A 21,974-nucleotide genomic window follows, 5' to 3' on the forward strand; every position below is an offset into this window, starting at 1 on the left:
TCAAAGACTCAAAAGCAACTGGACAATTGACTCAGGTGAGGCCTTCACCTCTGGAATACATTGAGCACATAAAAGATCTGGATTTGATTACTTGTTGCCACATCAACAATACAGACACTCTTAAAAAAAGAAATCCAATGGCCAACTTAGCAACACCAAAAGGCCTGAAAGACCAAGGAAGAAAATTGAAGTTGATGATGGCATATTTTATTCTTTGGTTAAAAAAATAACAAACAAATAAATAAACCTTCACAGCATCTAGCAAAGTCAAGAGCACTCTCAAGGAGGTAAACGTGTCAATGCCAAAGTCTACAATCAAGACGTGTTCTCATGAATATAACCACAGAGGTTTTACAGCACTGTGATTACACTCAAGAACCGAACGGTCATCTAAAGAAATTCTTTGAATAGCTGCAACCAAAGTTAAGAGTGATGGGAGGAGAAACGCATTGAGAAGGGGAAGAACAGCTCTTGATCAAAAACACACCACATTATCTGAAGGTGGAGATGGACATGGCTATGCATGGCTGCCAGTGGATCCAGTGGAACAAGATCACTAGTGTTTATTGATAATGTGACTGCTGATATAGAAAGTAAGACTAATTGTGATGTGAACAAGGCCATACTCTCTGCTCAGATTCAGCCAAATGCAGAACTCATCAGACAGTTTCACATACAAGGTATATGAAGGCATAATTTAAAAAACTGTGCCGCTGTCCAAATATTTATGGACCCAACAGTAACCCTAACCCAGTTTAGTTTTAGTAGCTCAAACTATACTTCAAAAACAACACCTGAAGCCTTACCATCACATAAAAGCTTTTACATTTGTGCTACATATTACCAGAGAGTAGTCAGAAAGCTATGATCCATCACTTGGACTCTAAGGACCTCCCATCATCACTAGAAATAGGCTGTCATTTTCAATCAGCCTGGTCGTTTTTTACGATTGTCTTATCAGTCCTCTTCTGTACTCTTTCAATGCCGTCCAAAGATGAGTGAGGCACATATGGTGACGGTAATCAGACATGTCATGAAAATCTTTCATATTGTCTGCGTTCTCACAGCTGGGCAGGCATGTAATATAACAACTCAATAACTCATTTTAGACAGATATAGACTGTAACCGCAGGAAAGGAACATGGAACTTGGACAAAGTGACCCTAATATTCATAAATAGCACTTTGATTTGGATGCTTCATTTTTGATTGACCCCTGTCTTTATTCATGCAAACAGTTTGACACTTCTTACTCACAAAATACAAACAAACAACTTTCTTTATATAGAAAGTGCATGGAAAAAACTTTGCCACAGTGACACTGGCAAAAAGAGAAAGCTTAGAGAAAAGTACAGCGGTGGGAGGCTTTAATAAGCTATAATACGTAACATGATGACTTAGGACTTAACCTAACCTTAAAGATTCCCTCAAGACAATATTTGAAGATATATGAAAGACCTGCTTCGAATGATAATTTGTGTGTGATGAGGTTTTCAATGCAATTTAATAATAACATAATAAGAAATTCAAAAATGACATTTACACCTTGTTTTAAAAAAAAAACAAAAAAACAGAATGTATGAATATGTTCAAAAATATCATTGCAGATGTTTAGGGTGTCGACAAGCTGTCTCATACATCACATAAAGTCAATTTTTGATATTTTTTGCAAAGGAGCCATTATGGAAAAGATATATATAAATCTTATAAAGTTTGTATCTGTCTTGTGTGAAACTTGTATGAAAAGCATACAAGAGTGAAAACAGATATAAGATCCCTTGAAAAATTATATAATGAAACTTGTATGTTTTGGATACTTACTAAAACAATATATGAAAGTAATGAGAAAGTGGCCACTTTCATGAGTAAATCATATAAGTTTTTACTATTTCTTTTCCATATGGGAGGCATCGGGTTCCCAAAGCTCCCTGGTCTATGATGCTTGCTGGACTCAAACTGGCTTCCAGTCATGATGTCAGAAAATCTAATTTTGATTTTAGGAGAAACTTTCCACTTTCAGTAGAAGAATTTTAAAACAGCATCAATTATTTGTACGGGTAAGATCAAATATCAACAGGGCTACCAGCTCTCAGACTTTTGGTGTGAGTCTCTGTCAAATAAAAGAGAAAAATCTTGCCCAATATAGGATAGGAAGAAAAAAAAACACATACAGAGTGGAAATGATGGAGTTTGTGTAGCCTGACAAAGGCAAAGGAACCCTCACTAACATCACACAATACCCTATATTGAGTTTTGATTCAGTCAATTTGAAATGATCACATAAATGCAAAATTTGCTCAAAACATTATCCATTTGTGTTTAAATTTGTGAATTTCATAAACACAGTTTTGCCTTCAAATGTAATCCCTGTTTTGCCAAAATGATAATACCTGCCATAGTATCAATAGGATTTATATAAGCATATAAGTACACCACCAGCAACTTAATTGTCAAACATAACTGAAATTCAAATGTAACCACTAAATCTGAGATGTCTGCCTCTGTCATCTTAATTCAGGAAGAAGTAGGCAATTTTACCCTGGATACACAAAAATATGTATTTTTCCCCTGTAATGTTTATTACATATATTTTTGTTGTTTCAATTCAATGTAGTTAGATCTATCTATCTATCTATCTATCTATCTATCTATCTATCTATCTATCTTCACATCATCTAGTAGAGATGGGGTGAAAGGGGGATTTTAAAATTCCCCACTTGCCCTGCGGGTGGTCTTTATCCTCCCCCAGAGTGCTGGGAGCTTGAGGGTTCTACACAGTATCTTTGCTGTTCCTAGACCTGTGCTCTACATTTCTGGCGCTTCTTATGTTCCTTCTTCCCAATGTTGCTACAACTCAGTAAATCTATCAGTATGGCTGTCTTCCTCTGCTTGTCCACTACTATGTTCGGTTGGTTTGCCATCACCAGTTTGTCCAGCCGTCCCACACGATCTTAGTTTGGTCATTCGCAACCACCCTAGGGGGCAAATCCCATTTTGACCTCAGGACCTCCATGCCATACTCGCACAGATGTTCCTGTAGACCAGGGGTCCCCAATCCCAGTCCACGAGGGCCGGTGTCCCTGCAGGTTTTAGATCTCACCCTGGGTCAACACACCTGAATCACATGATTAGTTCATTACCAGGCCTCTGGAGAACTTCAAGACATGTTGAGACGGTAATTTATCCATTTAAATCAGCTGTGATGGATCAAGGACACATCTAAAACGTGCAGGGACACCGGCCCTAGTGGACTGGGATTGGGGACCCGTGCTGTAGACTATGCCAGCTACTTTGTTATGGTGTTCCATATATGCCCTGCCTGCTAGCATCTTGTTCCTGATGAAGGCTCTTAGGGTCCTGTTAATCTTGTATAATTCTAGGCCTTCATGTGTGAGACACTGAGTCATAGCTGTCTTTTGCTCAATCCAGGGAGCGCACAGGTTGGTCAGTCTCCTCTTAAAGTCTTGACACGAGCGTTCTATCTACCAGGAGCTGGTGTTTCTGCCAATTCCTTTCTGTGCCCTGCTCATGTTATGAGCCATGTGCCTGTTAATCTTAGCTCCTATGATATCTGACAGGTGTGGTGCTGAAGCGGGTTATTGACCACGAGGTGGATGCGACTAATCCATTCTAGGGATCCTTGGGGATCAGGACTGTCTGGCATTTGGTTAACCATTCTGGTTGCATCTCATCCATTAGCAGCTGGTTCATATGTGCTGCCAGACACGTATGCCTTCTTGTTGTACTAGCCCACTTCTCAGCACTGTGTCCTGATTCCTTCCTGAAGTGGACCTTGTTAATCTGGGCAACACTGACTGCTGAATTTACAGGGTAATAGCTTTGGTGGTTACAGTCTGATGGTCACTGGAAAAACAAGCTTGTCAACATTGGAGGCCATCTCAATGCAGAGAAATATTGAGATAATATTCTCCAACCAGTGGCAATCCCATATGTCCACAGTCTAGGTGTGCTGTTCATGCCAGGGTGACCAAATCAACCACATTGGCTGACTTGAGACAAATGCTGGGTGACTAATGAGACGCCATCCCACAGCAGTGTGGGCCCAAGCAGGTGGCCACCACAAGGAGGAGGTGGCAAGCTGCTATGGCTGTATATGGTTCTTCCACATACTACTGAGGCCCCTGTTTGTTTAATGAATGATGGGTTAAATTGTCAGTATATGTTGTTTCTGGAGACTTTCATCATCTAATTGAATAAAGGACACCAAACACGCGTCCACAGCAGAATAAAGTGCTTGGAATTGGCAGAGAAGATTTGGCCAATTTGTAATGGTCACAACCCACATACTCAACACTGCTGCTTCACTGATAGGAAGTGGTGACAGCCTGTAGACCAACACTAAACTTTCACTGCAGTGCAAAATTTTACTGGTTGGGAATATTAAATATCCTGTCAGACACTGTAGTGTGGAGTGTGGCTTCATTTTTCTTGCGTAGAAATATGACTCTATAGCATATATTTCCATGAAACTTCTCTCACATAACTTGCTACTTAGTACTTCAAATTTAATTTGAAGTAGTAAGTAAATATATATATAAACATATATTTCCTTTGTTAAATGCATGCCGAAGTGAAATGTAAAGCGTTGTAAAACACAAGGTTTTGCAAAGCTAGGTATGTATGTTTACTGCCTTATGAACAGGAATTATTTTTTAATTTTTCTAGTGGAAACAGCGTCCTCCCCGTGCCTGTCCTTCGGGGCGTTTATCCGCCTCCTCCACCCCCTCTGTAACATGAATGGAGGCTCGGCTCTTCAAATGTGTTTATATGATAAATTTATTCGGCTGCGACAAACCAAACGTCGCCTAAAACAGGGATGCGGCACATTTTCCATGATTTTCTGAGCGGACTTGTGTAGCCTGTGTTCGGTGTTTGACTCTAAACGTCGTGGTGTGTGTCGGTACTCACAGCACTGCAGATAAATAAACCGCAACTTCCAGTGTCTGTCCTGGTTTTTCCGCGTTATTTTGATGGACAGAGTGCTGAGACTGTTGTCAGGGATGGGACAGGGGCTCGTTTGGTTTCTTATCTCCACTGAATCGGTCGCCATCATTTTTACTACCCTATCTCTGTCCCCCCCAATCTCCTCTCTCACTCTCTCTCCTCCTCTCCCTCCCTTCTCTCGCAGCGCGCGAACACGCGTTGTCGTCGGGATGCTGCGCGCGCTCGATGGTCTTTCTTTCTGTTTGGAGCATGATCCACCCAAAGGACGTTTGAGTCAAAGCTAGCTCAAAACAGGTATGGTGAATAATATAATGAGCATTTAAAGAGGAAGCAGCCTGCAAAAGACAGATTTAATGTGATAAAAGAGGAGATGGGAGCACACAGACAGAAGCAGCGCTTTTATACAATATTTTATACAATATTTCAGAAAATACTGCTGAGGCATGATGTGGGATGATTCAGTAGATGTGACAAAATTACTTGAAAGAGTGCTGGCATTTAACATGATATTGATAAAGACAAATTGGTAATAAATATTGTGTATGTACAATGGCTAAAAAAGCATTGATGTCCATGTACTGATTTCTATTTGAAGCAGAGATTTTGTGGGAAACAAAAGGGTAGTTTGTGCATTTAGATAGGATGAGGAGCTCGATAATTTTGTTCATTCAGTAATGCGGCTCCTCCACATCAAAAGGAACCAGATGAGATCGTTTGGGCATCTGGCTTAGGCTACGTCCACACTTACATGTGTATCTTGGGACATAACGTAGCTTTTTCTATGCATTTTGGCCTTTTGTCTTTAAGGAGATGGACAAACTGAGCCTTCAGAAAAGCCCTGTTAGGGTGAAGATTTGCAGAAAAGGAAAACAGAGGTTTTGTCTTGTAAGGTGGGCATCTTTATCAAATTTTTTGACATCAGAATGTGCTGTGTGTTATTGTTTGTGAGCTTTTGATTGGCCAGCATTTCTTCCTGGTGTTGTAACAACTCCTGTTGCTTTAGCATGCTCTTGACAGGAACACGCTACACCTTTTCATCTTTGTGTTGAAAGATCTGCACTGCAGCATGATAATCAGCCAAGTACACATTAGAGCTCTCTCTTACACGAAGCAGAAGAACTGCTGACTGTCATGGACGTTCACCCAAAAGTTGTCTGACCTCAACCACACCCAACATTTGTGGCTGCTTGAAGACTAAAAACTCCCTTACAGCACAAGCTGTTTACAGCATTGGAGCATCATGCTGAAATAAATGAGCTGTAGGTCAACTCCATATAGCTCAACATGGAGTAAAGCTAAGGATGGAAAGCATGTCTGTGTAGGTGCTGTCATCCAGATTCCGTTGCCTTAATAGCTTGAACAAAGAAAGTACATGGACTTATTTAAGTTTGTAAACAAGTTTCATCTCTCAGGCTTCTGAGTTCTGAGAGCTCTGACAGTGGAAAGCCAAATACCAATATAACAATAAAAGCTTAAGAAATCCATGCACATTAATAATAATAACAACACCCATAACCCAGCTTCTCCTAACCTGAACCTATCAGAAGCAAGGGGAACCTTGAAAGCAAGTGTTGTGTTGGTAAAGTTGGGAATTCATATCAGTGTACCCTATGCACATAAAAAAGTTAAAACTCTGTTTCACAGGTGACACTGAGCTGGGTGGATGTGAGCAGGCACCCGAAATGTTAAAATCTGTTTTTGCCCACTCTCCAGTAATACCTCCACCCTCCAGCTCTTCAGAGAGTATACCAAAGCATTGCTGAGAGACATAATCTCTCTTTAACATATCCTGTGTTTGCCCCAGGGCCTGCTGCCAGTTGGACATGCCCCAAACACACATATTAGGTGTCAAGGAGGCATAATGACCAACTCAACTGACTTCTTGCAATGCGGAGGAATAGCAACTCTACTCTGAACCCTTTCTGAATGATTAAACTCCTCACTATGTCTTGGAGCTCCTCTCAGGAAGCTCATTTCTCCTCTTCACTACCTATAGCTTGTGGCCATAGGTCAGGCTAGGAATACAGATTGATTGTTGAACTGACAGCTTTATTGTCACACTCATTTTGCAGGCAAATAATAGTTGACAAAAAAGTGTATTGACCTTCAAGTGTTTCTTTTCATTTATTCAGTTTATTCCTTATCCAACCATATTACTTTCCCTAATTTAGTTTGCTTTCATCTTAATAATCACTCTTAATAATAGAGCTACATTTTTGGTTGTGTTTTAACCATTTAGCCATATTCTAAACAAGCACATATTCCTACATGTATTTCAGAATTGCAGTTCTACTTTCATAAGTTTTCCGGTGTGAGTATTTTTTATAGGTGACAATTTCATGAACAGAGATAACCTAACCTTATCCCTATTGTCACCCTAATTTGGAATTAAAGTGACTAACTTAGCTACTACTCTAACATTATTCCAGATGTTGAAAACATAATGGCACATGTAAGTTTACAGTTGCAGAAATGAAGGCAGAAGTTTAAAACTGTTTTTATTGCATTGAAAATTCAACAAGACTTTACATAGTGAAGAGGACAAAAAATTCATGCCAACAACCTGCATAAGCGGGTTAGTGTTAATATGTCATGCATAAGAAACCAGGTCATTCTAAATATACAATTAAGAAAAACAATAACAACACAGTGTGATTAATAATTGCAGAATGCAAATGTTGAGAATTAGAAAACAGAACATTCAGATTTTGTGCAAATTCCACAATACAGCAGTTTCCAGTATTGTCTAATTTTATTAAAAATATATATTTCACATTGCATATCAGTTTAGCCTAACTGTCCAAAATTTCAAATAAATACTGTACACAGTAGACAGCTCACAGTTCAGCCAGGTCAAGTATTTTTAAACCTGTGGGTTGAGACCTCTTAAGAGGTAGGGTGAATCTGTGTTTGTGCAATTATGCAATTTGTACTGCAATAATCATGTTTACGTGATATTTTATCCTCGTACCCTTATTATCTTGTCATGCCTGTAACCTTTTCATTTAAAAAAAAGTTGGTGAACCTCTGGTTGTTTATGTACAATGTATTAACAGACAATAGCAACTGCCAAAAACAATAATCCATGTACAAAATTGTGAAGTAATGATGACACTCTGCATGGCTCATGCAATTACTGTATAAACCAAAACTAAAAAAGATGAAAACATATGCTGTGAAGCAGACTGACCATACTGTAACCCATCAGACCAAATGGAATCAAACTGACCTTTTAGTTTGTCAAAATTGGATTAACTGTATGTGGTAGATAATTAGGTAATTTACAGTGTAATTAAATAATGTGTAGTATCACTCAATAATATTTGTGTCGGTCATGCATAGAGCTCAGTGACAATGTTTGAATAGCTTTTAAGGTGAGACCTACTTTCTGTCCATCTAGGACGGTAGTCTGCTTACTGTATGTTAAGTCTGTGACACAGTGACAGGATCAGTATGTCTCACGCATGGACAATACACAACAGACAATACATTTACTTTACAAAGTGTACAAAGACTAATCAAACAACAACGAAACTCTTTAAAAAAAAAGGGAAGATACGTCTTTTAAATATTCAAAATAAAGACCTGAACCGGAGCAGGCATAACATGCTTATTGTATTGGTAGTCCACTGATGTGCCTGGTTTGTATGTAATGCACAGCATGCATGATAGTTTAAAACCTTTAGCCATTTGTAATGACTGAATTTCTGATTAATTACATGACATATGTATTATCATATCTGTTAACTAGCTAAAACAGCAAGCTAGTTAAAAAATAAAAATCTTAGTAACAACAATCAGTTTTCAAAAGTTGGATTTAACAAAATTCAACAGATGTTACAGTTACAGCTGTTGGTCCAGTCTGTTTACCACAAGCAGCCAGTCCATAATCTATAGCTAAGCTAGCTACAGGCAGAATGGGTTTTCTGTGTTTACTCTTAAACAATTACATCACCACTAAAACTTGTTTTGCATATAGTCAAAATGCAGTGTAATGCTACTCCAATAAACGATCGTGATAATCAGATATATTAATGCCACATCAGTAACTTATTGATGAGATTCCACGGTCAGTCAATTAAAGTTTTTGGTATGCCATTTAAATAAATTAAAGCATTTTCTCCTCTGATAAAAGGCACGTTATTTAAAGCATTCGACATTTACATTTTTTGATCCCTGAAGAGTTTTTTTTTCTTATCAAATCAGTATTGCATTTCTGCTTATTTACAAACTGGATAGTAACATGTGTAGAAATGATCAGTTTAGCTTACAAAAATTTTGCGTATCAAATATTTTCTAGAAATTGAGAGGAAATAATAAAAAAAAAAAAGCACGAGATTTGAAAGGTTGAAATTCAACTATTTGAGTGCATCGCAATTAATGCAAAAACACTAAAACACATGAGAGAGCAGACAGATTATCTGGGGAAGAAAAACAATTGTAGTCAACACTGTTGGTATCTCTCCAGATGCTTAATTATTTCTCAGAACATTTTATAAGTGTGTAATCTGTACAAATCTCCAATTTAATAAGAAATTACAAGATGTAAACTCTAAGCCCATCCATTACCCTCCCACCCCTTAATTATGCTACAAAAGTCTATCACATTCAAACTAATTTAAATAAGTCAAGATAAGAAATATTACGTATAAAATTGTTATCTTTTCCCCATTGCTATAATCACAGACACCACTATTACAAACATCATGCCTAACTACAAAAAACCTGAAACCAGTTATTTTTCTATTATTTATAGCTCATGATTCTTGTTATTTCAAGGATTATTGAGCTGTTGATCTGTCATTCACAGCTTTAGATTGGTTCCAGCTTAAAAACCACAAACCAGGATATACTATTGCTCTTGCTCACAACAATCCTCTACTTGTTTCCCAAACAATTTCACGATATTAATTAAAAACGCTAATGAAAAAAGAGATTTATTGCTCAGCTCTCCATCCATGCATGTGCAGGCTGTTAAAAAGAGCACATCAGCCTTAGACTCAGAAGTGTCTTGTCGTGTGAGCAAACTGATGCAGAATGAGAGAGATTGCTTGACTGTGATAATAATTAGTGAGAGAATGTGTGAAGAATAAAGAGACAGAGGACTGTTGTCACTTAGAACACTAGGAGTTTGCAGTATGTTGTGCACACACTGAGAAAATGGGATAAATGACAAATGGAGATAGAAAGCAACTGTCAAACAGGGCATAATGGTTGTAAACATTCATCCAGCTGCCATTACAGTGTGTGCTGCTGCTCATTCTGCTTTAAACTAAATGAATGTATGCTAAAATATTTCACTTATTTTCCAATATATTTACCTGATGTAGACACTGAGATTGTCAGCAATACTACACTGGACTGGTTTTCTGAGTAGTCAAACAGGATATCTGGTTCAGCTGATTAAAAATGCCTTTTACACTAACGTTGACTGTGTTAGTCTATTGATTGCCCCTCTTCTAATCTTGCATTTCTCTTACTTGTCTTTCTCATATGGCGTTTGCATGACACAGCCAGTCCCAGCTTTAAGCCACCATTCATACTTCAAAATAAGGATTACACAACCGCTTCTTTTCACCTGACACTGAGGAGCTATATTGGTTTTATCAGCAGGAGAAATTAATGGCATTGCACATAGTCATCTATGAAGACATATTTAAAACAGCTACCTTTAAGATCCTTTTTGTTGACTATGCTACAACATGGAAATTGTAGAAGAGCTGATTTTATTTGTGTTATTGTGTCAAGTTGAGTTGTGTTGATGCGCTTCATCAAATGCAGCAGACACTGCTTACAGTGTCAGCAAAAGGGTGATTGTTGGGTAGGCTGATACTAGAATGGCTTTTTGCTACACGAAGCCACACGGAGAGCTGAGTTTTAAGAATATTTCAATTTGCATCTAACTTTGCTAATGCTAACGTTGCATTCCCCTGCCCCAAAGCAAAAACTTTATTTATAAACTGTTTGCATCCTGAGGCAAAATCTATATTACATTCAATTAATTATTATTAATTCTTATAATATTTTGTAATAAAACAGAAAAAGGCCTCTGGATTAGCTAAAAAATATTGGCTGCTTTTTAATTAACCAAGCAAACTAGCCATTTGGTTGGGCAGCTAGTATTTGGTTTGACGCCAAATGAAAAATCGGATTTGGAACATTTTAGGGAGCAGCTTTCCCAAATTTTGTTGTCCCAGCAATTGTGCTCGCAGTGAGTGCAAAGTTAACTGTTTTCTAGTATAAACAAGATTTCAAGGTTGTCAAAGTTACCCTGACCCAAACCATTTTTGCCCACTGGCTTTACAACAGCTTTTAGTAATGTGTCTACAGCTCGTAATCTTGTGCAGGGATTTGCTCCTGATGAAAACTTTTCAGGCACAAATTACATACCTGGTGTAAAGTACTAAGAAAGTACTAATGCTGTTTATTACGTTCACTGGAAGAGAATTTATTGCAATTTAAAGAACCTCACTGTCTAAGCATCATATGCATGTATAAGCCCTAGTGTGTGTTAAATTTGTTTCAATACATTCATCAGTCAAGTCTCTGAAATGTCTCTCTACAATATGAACTGCATATCGCTGTCATTCGTTTGACACTAATTACTGGAGAGGTGTGGAAGTGAACACCTTTATACTTTACACATTGTAGACTGGTGATACTATGGAATGGCAGCTCCAATGTCTTTGAGCATTGTTTTTTCAATAGATGGATTTCCTATGACCTTAAACCTTTTTCAGGACTATAGTATGATGGGTAAGATTGGTTAGAAGATCAGCTGTCTTCTGCTATTTGCATTGAATTAAACGTAATTAATTTAATATGTGCCAGTTACGTCCGTTTCAGCAAAAATCCTCATTCACTTGAATAATTCTCAAACAAGTCCAAACCAAAGCACACAAGCCTCTCAGCTGACTGGATGGCCCTGAGGATGAGAGACAGAGACTGGTTTGTGGCGCTATGGAAAAGTACTTCTTTGTTTGCGGAGTTGTGTTTGATTGTTTTGCTGGGGATGTTGCAAGGCAGGACAGCTTCCCGAGGGAACTTCAAGATGGAAAACTGAGGAGTCTTTCCTGGAAGGCTGTATAACAGATTCCTGTTGAAGGACATAAAGACAAGAGAGTGTCACTAAATACCTCAGGCATGTTTTAAAATGTATATATCTAACATCCATACTAATCCGTTTTAGGACCCCCAGGCCTACCCAGTCTAAAGCTCAGTGGTAGGCAATAACTTTGGGAACTTTGGTGCAGACAACCATATTCACTGAGTAAAATCAGTCACTTCTTTTTCACCGATTCAGGAAGACAACAGAAACATCAGCATTCACCATCAGTGGTTAATTAAACATAAAAAGTTACAGGGGTTGCTGAGCTCATTCTCTATAGAGGAGCAGCTGCTGTGCATTTATGCATTTAACATGAAAACGTGTGCATGAATAGTCATGTGATATCTTCAGGTGTTTCGTGGAGAATACGTCTGAAATGCTGCTATGTGCACCTTTAGTTTATCTGAAGTTACATCTAAGTTCATAATAGCAGAATGTAGCACGACAATTCAATTAAATTAATGATTACATTTATCCAGTATGGCAGTTTTATTTGTGAAGCACATTTCATATTTGTATTTTTCAAAATGCAAAAAGAAATAATAATAATAATAAAAGCAACAGCCATCAAAACAATAACCTTTTTACAACAAATTAAAAACTGAAAAAGACAGGCAGTAAAGAGGCGTTCTGTGAGTTAGTCTTTCAAGTAATTCCGGTTTAGTTAAAGGCATAAAATCTTTTTAACATGGATATAAATTTGGTAAAAGTGGGAGCAAGCCCATTAAAACTCCAAATGCTAGTTACATACATAATGTAATGTTCTATTAATTCTAGATGACTGCCAGATGTACTGGATTTTTAACATCTGTGTTGAACAGTAACAATGAAATGGAGCACTCATTGTGCTGACAGCTCATATTTTTTTCATATATTTTCATAAGTCTTTATAGGGACACACAGAGTAAGCATAACAACATAATGCTGTTTTATACTTGGCACAGGGTTTTTGTTTGATTTGTTGGGAAAGATGAAAGAGATTCCCTGGGAACAGAAAAGCTCATTGCCATCAACACCACAGAGCTCTACCTCATGTGATATCGTGGATCTGTGTATAACAAGATGGCACTTTAGGCCAGCCCATTTTGCATGTCATGTTTTTGCATTTTTGCGAGAAGTCACGACAATAACAGAATTATCAAACGTTTTGTCACATGAAATTCATTAGCGTACTATAAAACACAAACTACTGTCCTTAAACAATTGCATTCTGTTTCTCTTTGTGGTTTTGTCACATTTGCTACTCGCTGCCACACACCTAAAGCAAAGCATGTATATAAATACAGATGAGCCTTTGAGGGTAGCAGAATACTCATTTGTAGGTCAGAAAGGCAGTGACTGCGGAGTGTTGCGCTCCTCGGGGCTCAAGTACATTGATTTCTCTTAAAGTGGCTGAACTGCCAGTCTCAAAAAGTAAATGGAGTGATTCTTCATGTGTTAAGACACAGGTCGTGGGCTGCAGGGTGTGAAGGAGCATTGACCTTCAGTACACAATTTAGACTCAAAGTCAGAGTGCTATGAAGATTCTGTATCTGCTCTACAACATAAAACCAGTATATGACACCAGTGACGCTTCTCCTCCAAGTTAAGGATGGTTAGGTGCAATATTTACAAAGGTACAATAGGGTCATAGAATATATGATACATGGAATATCAAAATGTAAAATTTGGCTCCTGCATGTGAGACACTTTGATATATTCCAAAAATCATTGGAATAGGTGTCAAAATATTTGGCAGTGACTTAGTATGAAAATCTGGCCAGCAATAACTACTCTACTACTAAACGAAACTTTCCTTTCAAGTCAATTACAACCTCCCTACTTTTAAGATTAGAAATAAAACGATTCCTTTGTGAGTTTAGTTAGGGCTGGATCAGATTACCCTGAGCCACCCGTGATCATGCTGCTATAGGCTCAGGCTGCTGGAGGCCCTCCAATGATATATTTTGTCTCTCCTCTCTTTTGCACTTTACATACTTATATTCCACTAGTGCATATTATATTAACTTTGTGTTATTATCTCTCATAGTTTGTTTTTTTCCCCCCTCTTTTTTGTATGTCAGTTCTTTGTGTTTTCCTCTTTTCCCTTACCCCTACGGATTCAGGCAGATGGTCACCCTCAAGAGACTAAAGGTCTTTTTTCTAATTCTTTGTCTCCAAACGCTTGCTCATAGAGGTCTTTGAGCTTTTATCTTTAATGTTGAGGGATTACTTTAAAATATAAAGCACAGTGAAATTACTTTTGTTGTGATAAACTGAGGGGATTTTGTATTGCCAAAAAAAAGTGCAAATATGTAGATGGCAATGATAGTTCATGTGCTACTCAGTCTGTGGGGTAGTATACTGCATTATCCAGAAAGCCAAAATCAGGAAGTTCTACATGCTGCAAAAATTGCACATTTGTTGAAATTGAAAAGTAAAAAAACAAAACAAACAAACAAAAAAAACCAAAACCCCAACAATATAAAATGTAGTAATAAAAAACTATGATATTAAAAATGTATTTATGCATAAGATGTGTTATTTAATTTTTAGTTATCATACTTTTTTGTTTTGTCTTGTTATTTGGAAGCATTCTCTAATGCAGTGATAGAAGTTAAATTGGCAGAGAAGTTAAAATAATTGTGCATATGATGTGTGGAGATTGCCCTGCACTAACTTTAGATTTGTGTCCTGAGTTTGATGTTTTAATATCAACATTGCAGCTTTATGTCTATATGAGCTGCAGGCCTTTTCTTTTCAATGTACTGTACCCCATGAGTGGCTGTGGAAGGGAGGGAGTGGAAAAGTCTTTCCTCCTCTGGAGGAATTCGAGATCTGAGTGATTCATATAATCCTTAATCACAGTTAGTACCGCCACCTCCTTTCGTGTCCCAGTGATATTACCGTCAAAATAAACTTGAAAGCCAACATCAATCAGTTACAGTTCCACCCAAGTCTGATGCTTTGCAGTTGGTTTAATCGGCCAGTCAGTGGGGGTTACTGCATGTAGTGCCTCAGATAAATTCTACTTAAATCAACACCTGGGGTATAAATGTAACATGAGTGAATGGAAAGAGGAAGTTTGACTGGACTCGACTGATGTTTCACTCTTACCATTGCCGATGCCGTTAGAAGGAGTCAAAGTTGTCCTACGCATAACTCAACACGTTTTCCCAAAGTTAAAAGATCATGTAAGGGTTTTACCTGGAATGTACTTTTTGGCTTAAACATTGAAAGCATCTTAAGTCTGCTCACAGCATTAAAAGGATATTCCAAGTGTTGACTCGTTCATCATGTTCATTAGTAAAGATAAATACTCTCCCAAAAGCTCTTAACGTTCAATTTCACCAGCATAGCAAATGTATATCTGACAAACATTTTTCCGCCCAGTTTTTAGTTCACATCACACTTATGTTATGTTCTATGTTGTTATTTTAATGAGACCTTTCCAGTTGTTTTGCCTCCGAGTTCCTCCACATTGGTATTATGATTAGTTTTATTTCAATTAATGTATGATATTGTAAGCACAGCACATTGCCACAGGTGTATAAAATCAAGCACCTACAGTAGCCATACAGTTTTACTTACAAACATTTGAGAAACTGTGAGCTGTTCTAAAAAGCTCATTACCCTCTTAGATAGTCTTTGATCAACTGTAAGTGATGACACATCCAAGGAGGCAGAAGTGTTTGACAGAGTGGGCTTGCCCAGTTCTGAGGGACATTGGCGTAAAATTTGCCACCACTCTACTGAATCAGAGTTCCAAACCACAGCACAAAGGCCGTAAACTGGGAGCTTTATGGCATGGACTATCATGGCTGAGCTACTGGATTTTCGTACTTCTGAAAGCCCTGAAAAAAAGAATTGGTTTTAGAAACTATCAGCTGATGGATTCCCAGAACTATATACGTAAAGACAGAAACTGGGAAAGATGAAGTGTCCTATCTGTCAAGTATCTCCAAAAACTGTTTCTGGATGTATCTACAGAACTGGGTTTGGTTTAGTGGTCACCAGATATTGATTACAATTAGATTTTTTTTCTATTGTCTGTAGTATTTTATATTGTAACTATATAACACTCACAGACAGTATAAAAGATGCATGTAGCTATGTGACATCATCCACTATAGTCCTGTCTTAAGGCCTTGAGTTTAGGACTGTCTTTACAAAAAATGGATGTAATGAAGAACGGTGGGTCTGACTGTAAATTTATTGGCTATTCAGAATCAGAATCAGAATACTTTATTAATCCCGAAGGAAATTAGGACTTTTGATCAACAATAAATTAGCCAGATAACTCCCATTAGTGAAAATGGTAAATGGCCTGTATTTGTATAGCGCTTTACTCGTCCCTAAGGACCCCAAAGCGCTTTGCACATCCAGTCATCCACCCATTCACACACTGGTGATGGCAAGCTACATTGTAGCCACAGCCACCCTGGGGCGCACTGACAGAGGCGAGGCTGCCGGACACTGGCGCCACCGGGCCCTCTGACCACCACCAGTAAGCAACGGGTGAAGTGTCTTGCCCAAGGACACAATGACCGAGACTGTTGGAGCCGGGGCTCGAACCAGCAACCTTCCGATTACAAGACGAACTGCCAACTCTTGAGCCACAATCGAAAAATAGCATAACAAAACAGACTTAATTATTTATTTAGGATAACCAAAATAGGTGACTGAGCCCATAAACTGAGCAGGAAAGTGTTCACAGAGGAGACGTCAGAAAGCTGTGTTTCTCTAGACTTGGGACTGAAAGTCTTTTTGCAGCATCTTGCGGCCTTCATATGGAATACACGTTTTTAGTCTCCTATGTACTGGTTTAATTTTTCAGATCCAGAAGCTACGTCCATGTGTCCATGATCACAATCTGCCCTCAGGCTGTGTTGCAATAATAATACAGCAAAACCAGGAAATTCCAAAAGGCTCAATCCCAAATTTCTTTAATTCAGATTTTTTTTTAAATTTCTTCAAAAAAAGACATTTTCTCCTTTTAATTTTGAGACTATCAGCTGTACTGTACATGTTGGTTTTCCTCACGTTACGCTTTTTTATATTGATTAAACCTTGTGTTACTGGAACAGATTTTCCTCTTTGGTATTACATGCCTGTCGCTGGTGATCCTTGTAGTAATTTAATCAGAAGAGGTGGAATCATTTTCTCTACAACCCAAGCAAAAAAACATCACACCAAATATAAAGTTCAGAATTTTTGCATGTGCGGTTGCAAGACACAAACACACACTTTGAGTTTAAGGCTGCAGGACTTCACAGACCTCCCAGTGATAGTGTGTGCACATTTGTGGTTATTATCACTTCTGTTAACAAGGAGCCAGGTGTCATTATCTTGCATGTTAATGGAAAAGACATTACAAGTGCTTTAAGAATAAACAGCAAAGTGAACAGAATGAACAGAGTTAACCTGTGCATCAATTCTCCAGCACTTTAGTACGTAAGTATTTTCATAATGCAGCTATTGTAGACGTTATTGACTTAAGGTTCATGGTTTAAGATTGTCCTCATTTTATGATTATAGGAGACGTTTTTTCTTACACAGGAGTTTGTGTAAAACACACACACACACACACACACACACACACACACACACACACACACACAACCCCGTTCAGCTATCTTAGTGAGGACCCTCATTGACATAATGGTTTCCCTAATTCCTTACCCTAACGCTAACTATTAAAAATGAATGCCTAACCCTAACCATAACCCAATTGTAACCCTGATACTAAAACCCCATTTTGAGCCTCAAAAATGCCTTTAAATGCCTTCAAAAATGTGAGGACCGGGTTGTGTGTCCTCACAAGTGACTGTTGGTTCTCACAAGTATAGCAGAATGCAGATTTCGGTCCTCACCAGGGGCGGAGCGTGGGGGTGGCTTACGGGGCTTAAGCCCGGGTTGTTTTGTCAGAAGCCCGGGGTATTTTGGAGTGTAATTTTTTCATAGTTAGATGCCTGGCTGACAACTGTATAAAACAAAAAGTACACACAATATTCGAAGCACATAGTGCACACTGTGGGAATTTACGACTGTGCGTGAATCCCCCCCTGATATTGGTATGATCCAAGCTCAGGCACTAAGCGACTGAGCGAGGGGGCGGGGCAGCTGCTGCCCGTGAGTGCGCTGTTGGAGAGACGGAGCCAGCCATACTAAGGAGAGCTTAAGTTTGACCAGGTACCAAAGCAAATCATTCATACCGTACAAATAATGTAAATATGACGGTGCATCACGAAAGATTGATATGAAACTGATCACTTGACCAATATTACGTTACTTGCTCTTCAAGTGAATCAACAAATGGCGAAATGAAAAGCCGAACAAATGCTATTTTTTTTTAGAGAGTCTTAGCTTACGTGTGTTTATTTCATATTTTCAGTTCTTACCCTCCCCGACTAAATCGGTTTCAGTTATGTACTGAAACATAAGAATGGACATTCGAGGGTTCTTTCAAAGAAAAAACTCAGGTAAATGTTATTTTATATATTATGCTTTGTATGTTGTTCAGTATATTTCTATGCAAAACAAGAGGGATTTCAGTACACAGCAGGATATTCACATTTGTAACCAGATATTTACATACACTTTAGGGAGAAAACATAAAACATTTTTACTGTACAACATCAATTTAGAGTAAACTTTTGTTTTAGATAAATATTGAAATATATTTTGAATTAGTTAAATTTCAGAATAAAGAGAGACAGAGCTATTTTTATCACTTTCATCAAATTTAGGAGTACATGTACACTAAATTTATTGTTAATTAATAAGAAAACTCCAGACGATTCCATTCTGAGCTGAAGAAGCTTCTGATAGGTTAGTAGAGTCCATGTGAGTAAATTGGTGGCACAGCTGTGGATGCATATAAGGCAAAACACAGAGCCTGTTTCTTTGACATGGGAAAATCCAGAGATGTCAACCAAAACACCAGGAAAAGAATCGTGGAGCTCCATAAATGTGGCTCAAGTTTGAATACAATTTGGTGCCATTTGCAATTAAGAAATACAGATAGTTTCTCTCTTTACTCTTAAAGTTAACAAATATGTTTTTATATTTATCAATCTAAAAAAATAAACATTTAGTCTGATTTGATGTTACAATTAAAAAAGTGTTTTTATCTGAAGAGTAAATATCTGGTTTCAACTGTATATTTGATGATTGTCAGCACAAAGAGGGAGAGAGAGGAGCAGAGAGGGAGATGGAGGAGAACGAGGACAGAACAGATGAACAAGAGCAGGTGAGACACACATGTTAGTCAAATGGTTGTTTACCAAAAGTATCACCGTATCATAGGTACTCATGTATCTCGTACCTAGTGTTTCTTTTTAGGTTTGTTATTTTTCAAATTCTGTATTTATTAAGTTCTGCAGGCTTGTTTGCACAACAAGGCTAAATAATTATATAAACTTTTCTCAATCTAAATAGTGGACTTTGGTAGAATTAAAAAATAAGTGTAGTGCAGGTCTATGATGATTTTTAGTGCTATCATCTAGTTCTGATTCTGGTTCTGTCTTGGTTAAGTCCTCAGTAGTCCTGATTTTGAACTGTTGTAGTCCTGTTTTAATTCTGGATCAGTTCTGGGTCTGGTTGAATTGGGGTTTAGTCCTCGTGTCTTGATACAGCCCTGACCTTGTTCTGCCTTGCTGCTTAATTAAAAAACTAGTTTAAGGTGTCCTGCACATGTGATATATATTTTTCCCTATATGAAGTCATTCTTTTTTGAACAGAGCCTATTAATCTTTTAGTCATTTCTACACCCCCCCCCAAAAAAAAAAAAAAAAAAAATCCCACATGCATACTACTCTTTGGGCTAAGCCCCGGGTGTTTCAAATGTCTGGCTCCGCCTCTGGTCCTCACAAAGATAGCTAGACAGGAACACACACACACACACACACACACACACACACACACACACACACACATTGCAATACAGATTAGAGAGAAAAGAGTATCACAAGAAGCACAGTTAAAGTGTTATCCAAAGTGCTTTTCCGTGAGCATAGTAAAAGCAATAGAGTGAATGACAGATGGACTCCATTAGTTTATCCATGTAAGTCTCTCAAAAGCCAAATCTAAAGTCACTATTGCAAATTATCTACAGGCTAGATGGTTCAGATTATCTGCTATCGCATTAAATTCAGAAGGACCTGCTTTTTTTTAAAATGTCCACACAATTTGTCTCCTTTTGAGTATATTTTAAGATACTAGTATCTTTTAAGAACACTTACGGGCTGGTTGTTAAATTTCCAAACAATGCAACGTTATTGGCTATTTGTACAGCAGCAACCTACACAACCAAAAAAAAAAAAAAGAGTCTCAGATTCAAGGACAGTTCTGTAAAATAATTACCTCATCTCAGAATAATGAAAAAGGTATTTGTCTTTGGACTGTTTAGCTCAAGCATCAATATGTAATTCACACTGAAGTTTGTTATCGAGGGTAATATCTAAATAATTGTACCTCTGCAACCGCTGAGTGTGAGCTCCAGTCATCATGTTGGACACATTTAGGTGGAGCAAAGAATTATTACAGTGAGTCATCAAGTCTAGACCATCATGATACACTTCCTTCCCTTAGAAATATAGTCAAAGAACAGAAATATTAAGCAAATGTTAAGGTGTGTGTTGTGTTATTGTGGTAGAGCTGTGTTTGGGGATTTTTTTGTGATGCATACACAGCAGCATTCTGCTACAAAGTAGCGGTTGCAGTTGCAAATTAGTTGGATTATCAATTGGATTAAAAATTATGCCTAGAGTTGAACATAAGCCCACCCTCTTTGCCAGGGCTAATCATTATCCTGGATTTCTTTCCTGTTTCAAGACCAAGTTCATTTTTGAACTGAGACGACATAAGGCTGCAATAACTTCCTAAATTCTCAAATGATATTTTATAGCAGAAACACAGTGTATGGAATTCAATGGCAATTTAATGCTTATTCCATCTTTCTATGTGAAAGCAACACTCTCATACAAACAAATCACAGACATTTTAAAGACTTAGTTAGCATTACTGCCTCACTGAGCAGACAAAATGTCCTAATTATGTGTTTCGGTTGCATATAATGCACCTCATGTTGTCAAAGTAAACATTTTAAAGACTGTTTAGCACTCTTAGACTAATAGTCTTAGTCCTGTGAGTGAATGGTAACTTCCTTTATAAATGAGTGCTATTAAGCCTTAATGCTTTCCAGGCATGATGGAGCAGCTAATTTTAGCTTGGATGCTAATGGCAGTCTAGAACAATTAACATGTCTATTACTGCCATAAACTGTGAATAACACTGAACAGCAGAAGCCATTTATTCTGTTGGAATCTAGTGGAAAAGTAGACAGCTAAAGAGGTGTCGGGGGGAGACAGTGTACACCCCAGACACTGTGTGGATGCTAAAATCAAACATCACTGAGGTGTTACTGTTACGAGACAGAAATATAGTTGGCGAGAAAAGTCCTCACTATCAGTCAAGGTCAGCTGTCTCCAAGTAAATGTAATTTGATATGATTCATTGTGTTTATTCTTAAGCTGGACAGTTTGACTAAAATAAATTCATCAATTAATCTAGGAGCGCTCACTTTCTTGCACATGCACTGAGCAGAGCCAATGAATTACTGCTGCTCTGCCCTGAAAAGCTGCCGCCTGGGAAAAAAAGGGGGTGAAAAAGGAAAATCAAACACTGTGGATTGTAAATTATTCCCCTTTTCACTTTTTTTGTCAGAAGGAATAAATATGTGTGAAATACTGTGAAGCAAGTTTTATGTTGCATTATTGCTGTTCTGCTCCATATGTATAAGAACTTGAAAAAGAAGTGGATCCACTCAATCCAAGATACATGGCTAATGGGGATTTAAATCATGCCTGCCCAAATGAGGAACTGCATGTGATTTAGAGACTGTGTAAAATTATTAGTGTGAG

General features: G+C 37.9%; 2 protein-coding genes across 3 annotated transcripts in view; both read right to left on the bottom strand.

Annotated features, from left to right (window-relative positions):
- LOC147301507 (uncharacterized) overlaps positions 1 to 5,107 on the bottom strand; it is a 95,679-nt gene extending 90,572 nt beyond the window's left edge. For both annotated transcript variants that reach the window (XM_086283703.1, XM_086283702.1), the window contains exon 1: positions 4,929 to 5,107. In XM_086283703.1, coding sequence (XP_086139829.1) covers positions 4,929 to 5,073 — 145 coding nt within the window. In that variant the 5' untranslated portion in view covers positions 5,074 to 5,107. The remainder of the gene's footprint in view (positions 1 to 4,928) is intronic.
- Positions 5,108 to 7,451: 2,344 nt separating this feature from the next.
- The window catches only part of naaladl2 (N-acetylated alpha-linked acidic dipeptidase like 2), a 546,561-nt gene continuing 532,038 nt past the window's right edge, over positions 7,452 to 21,974 (bottom strand). Inside the window, exon 19 of the mRNA XM_086283107.1 lies at positions 7,452 to 12,060. Within this exon, the coding sequence (XP_086139233.1) occupies positions 11,820 to 12,060 (241 nt within the window). The 3' untranslated portion in view covers positions 7,452 to 11,819. The remainder of the gene's footprint in view (positions 12,061 to 21,974) is intronic.

The sequence above is a fragment of the Aulonocara sp. 'chitande type north' Nkhata Bay genome, linkage group LG23, assembly GCF_057382095.1.
Source record: "Aulonocara sp. 'chitande type north' Nkhata Bay isolate Kocher_YH1m ecotype deep benthic linkage group LG23, A_spYH_male_GT1.1, whole genome shotgun sequence".
NCBI lineage: Eukaryota > Metazoa > Chordata > Actinopteri > Cichliformes > Cichlidae > Aulonocara > Aulonocara sp. 'chitande type north' Nkhata Bay.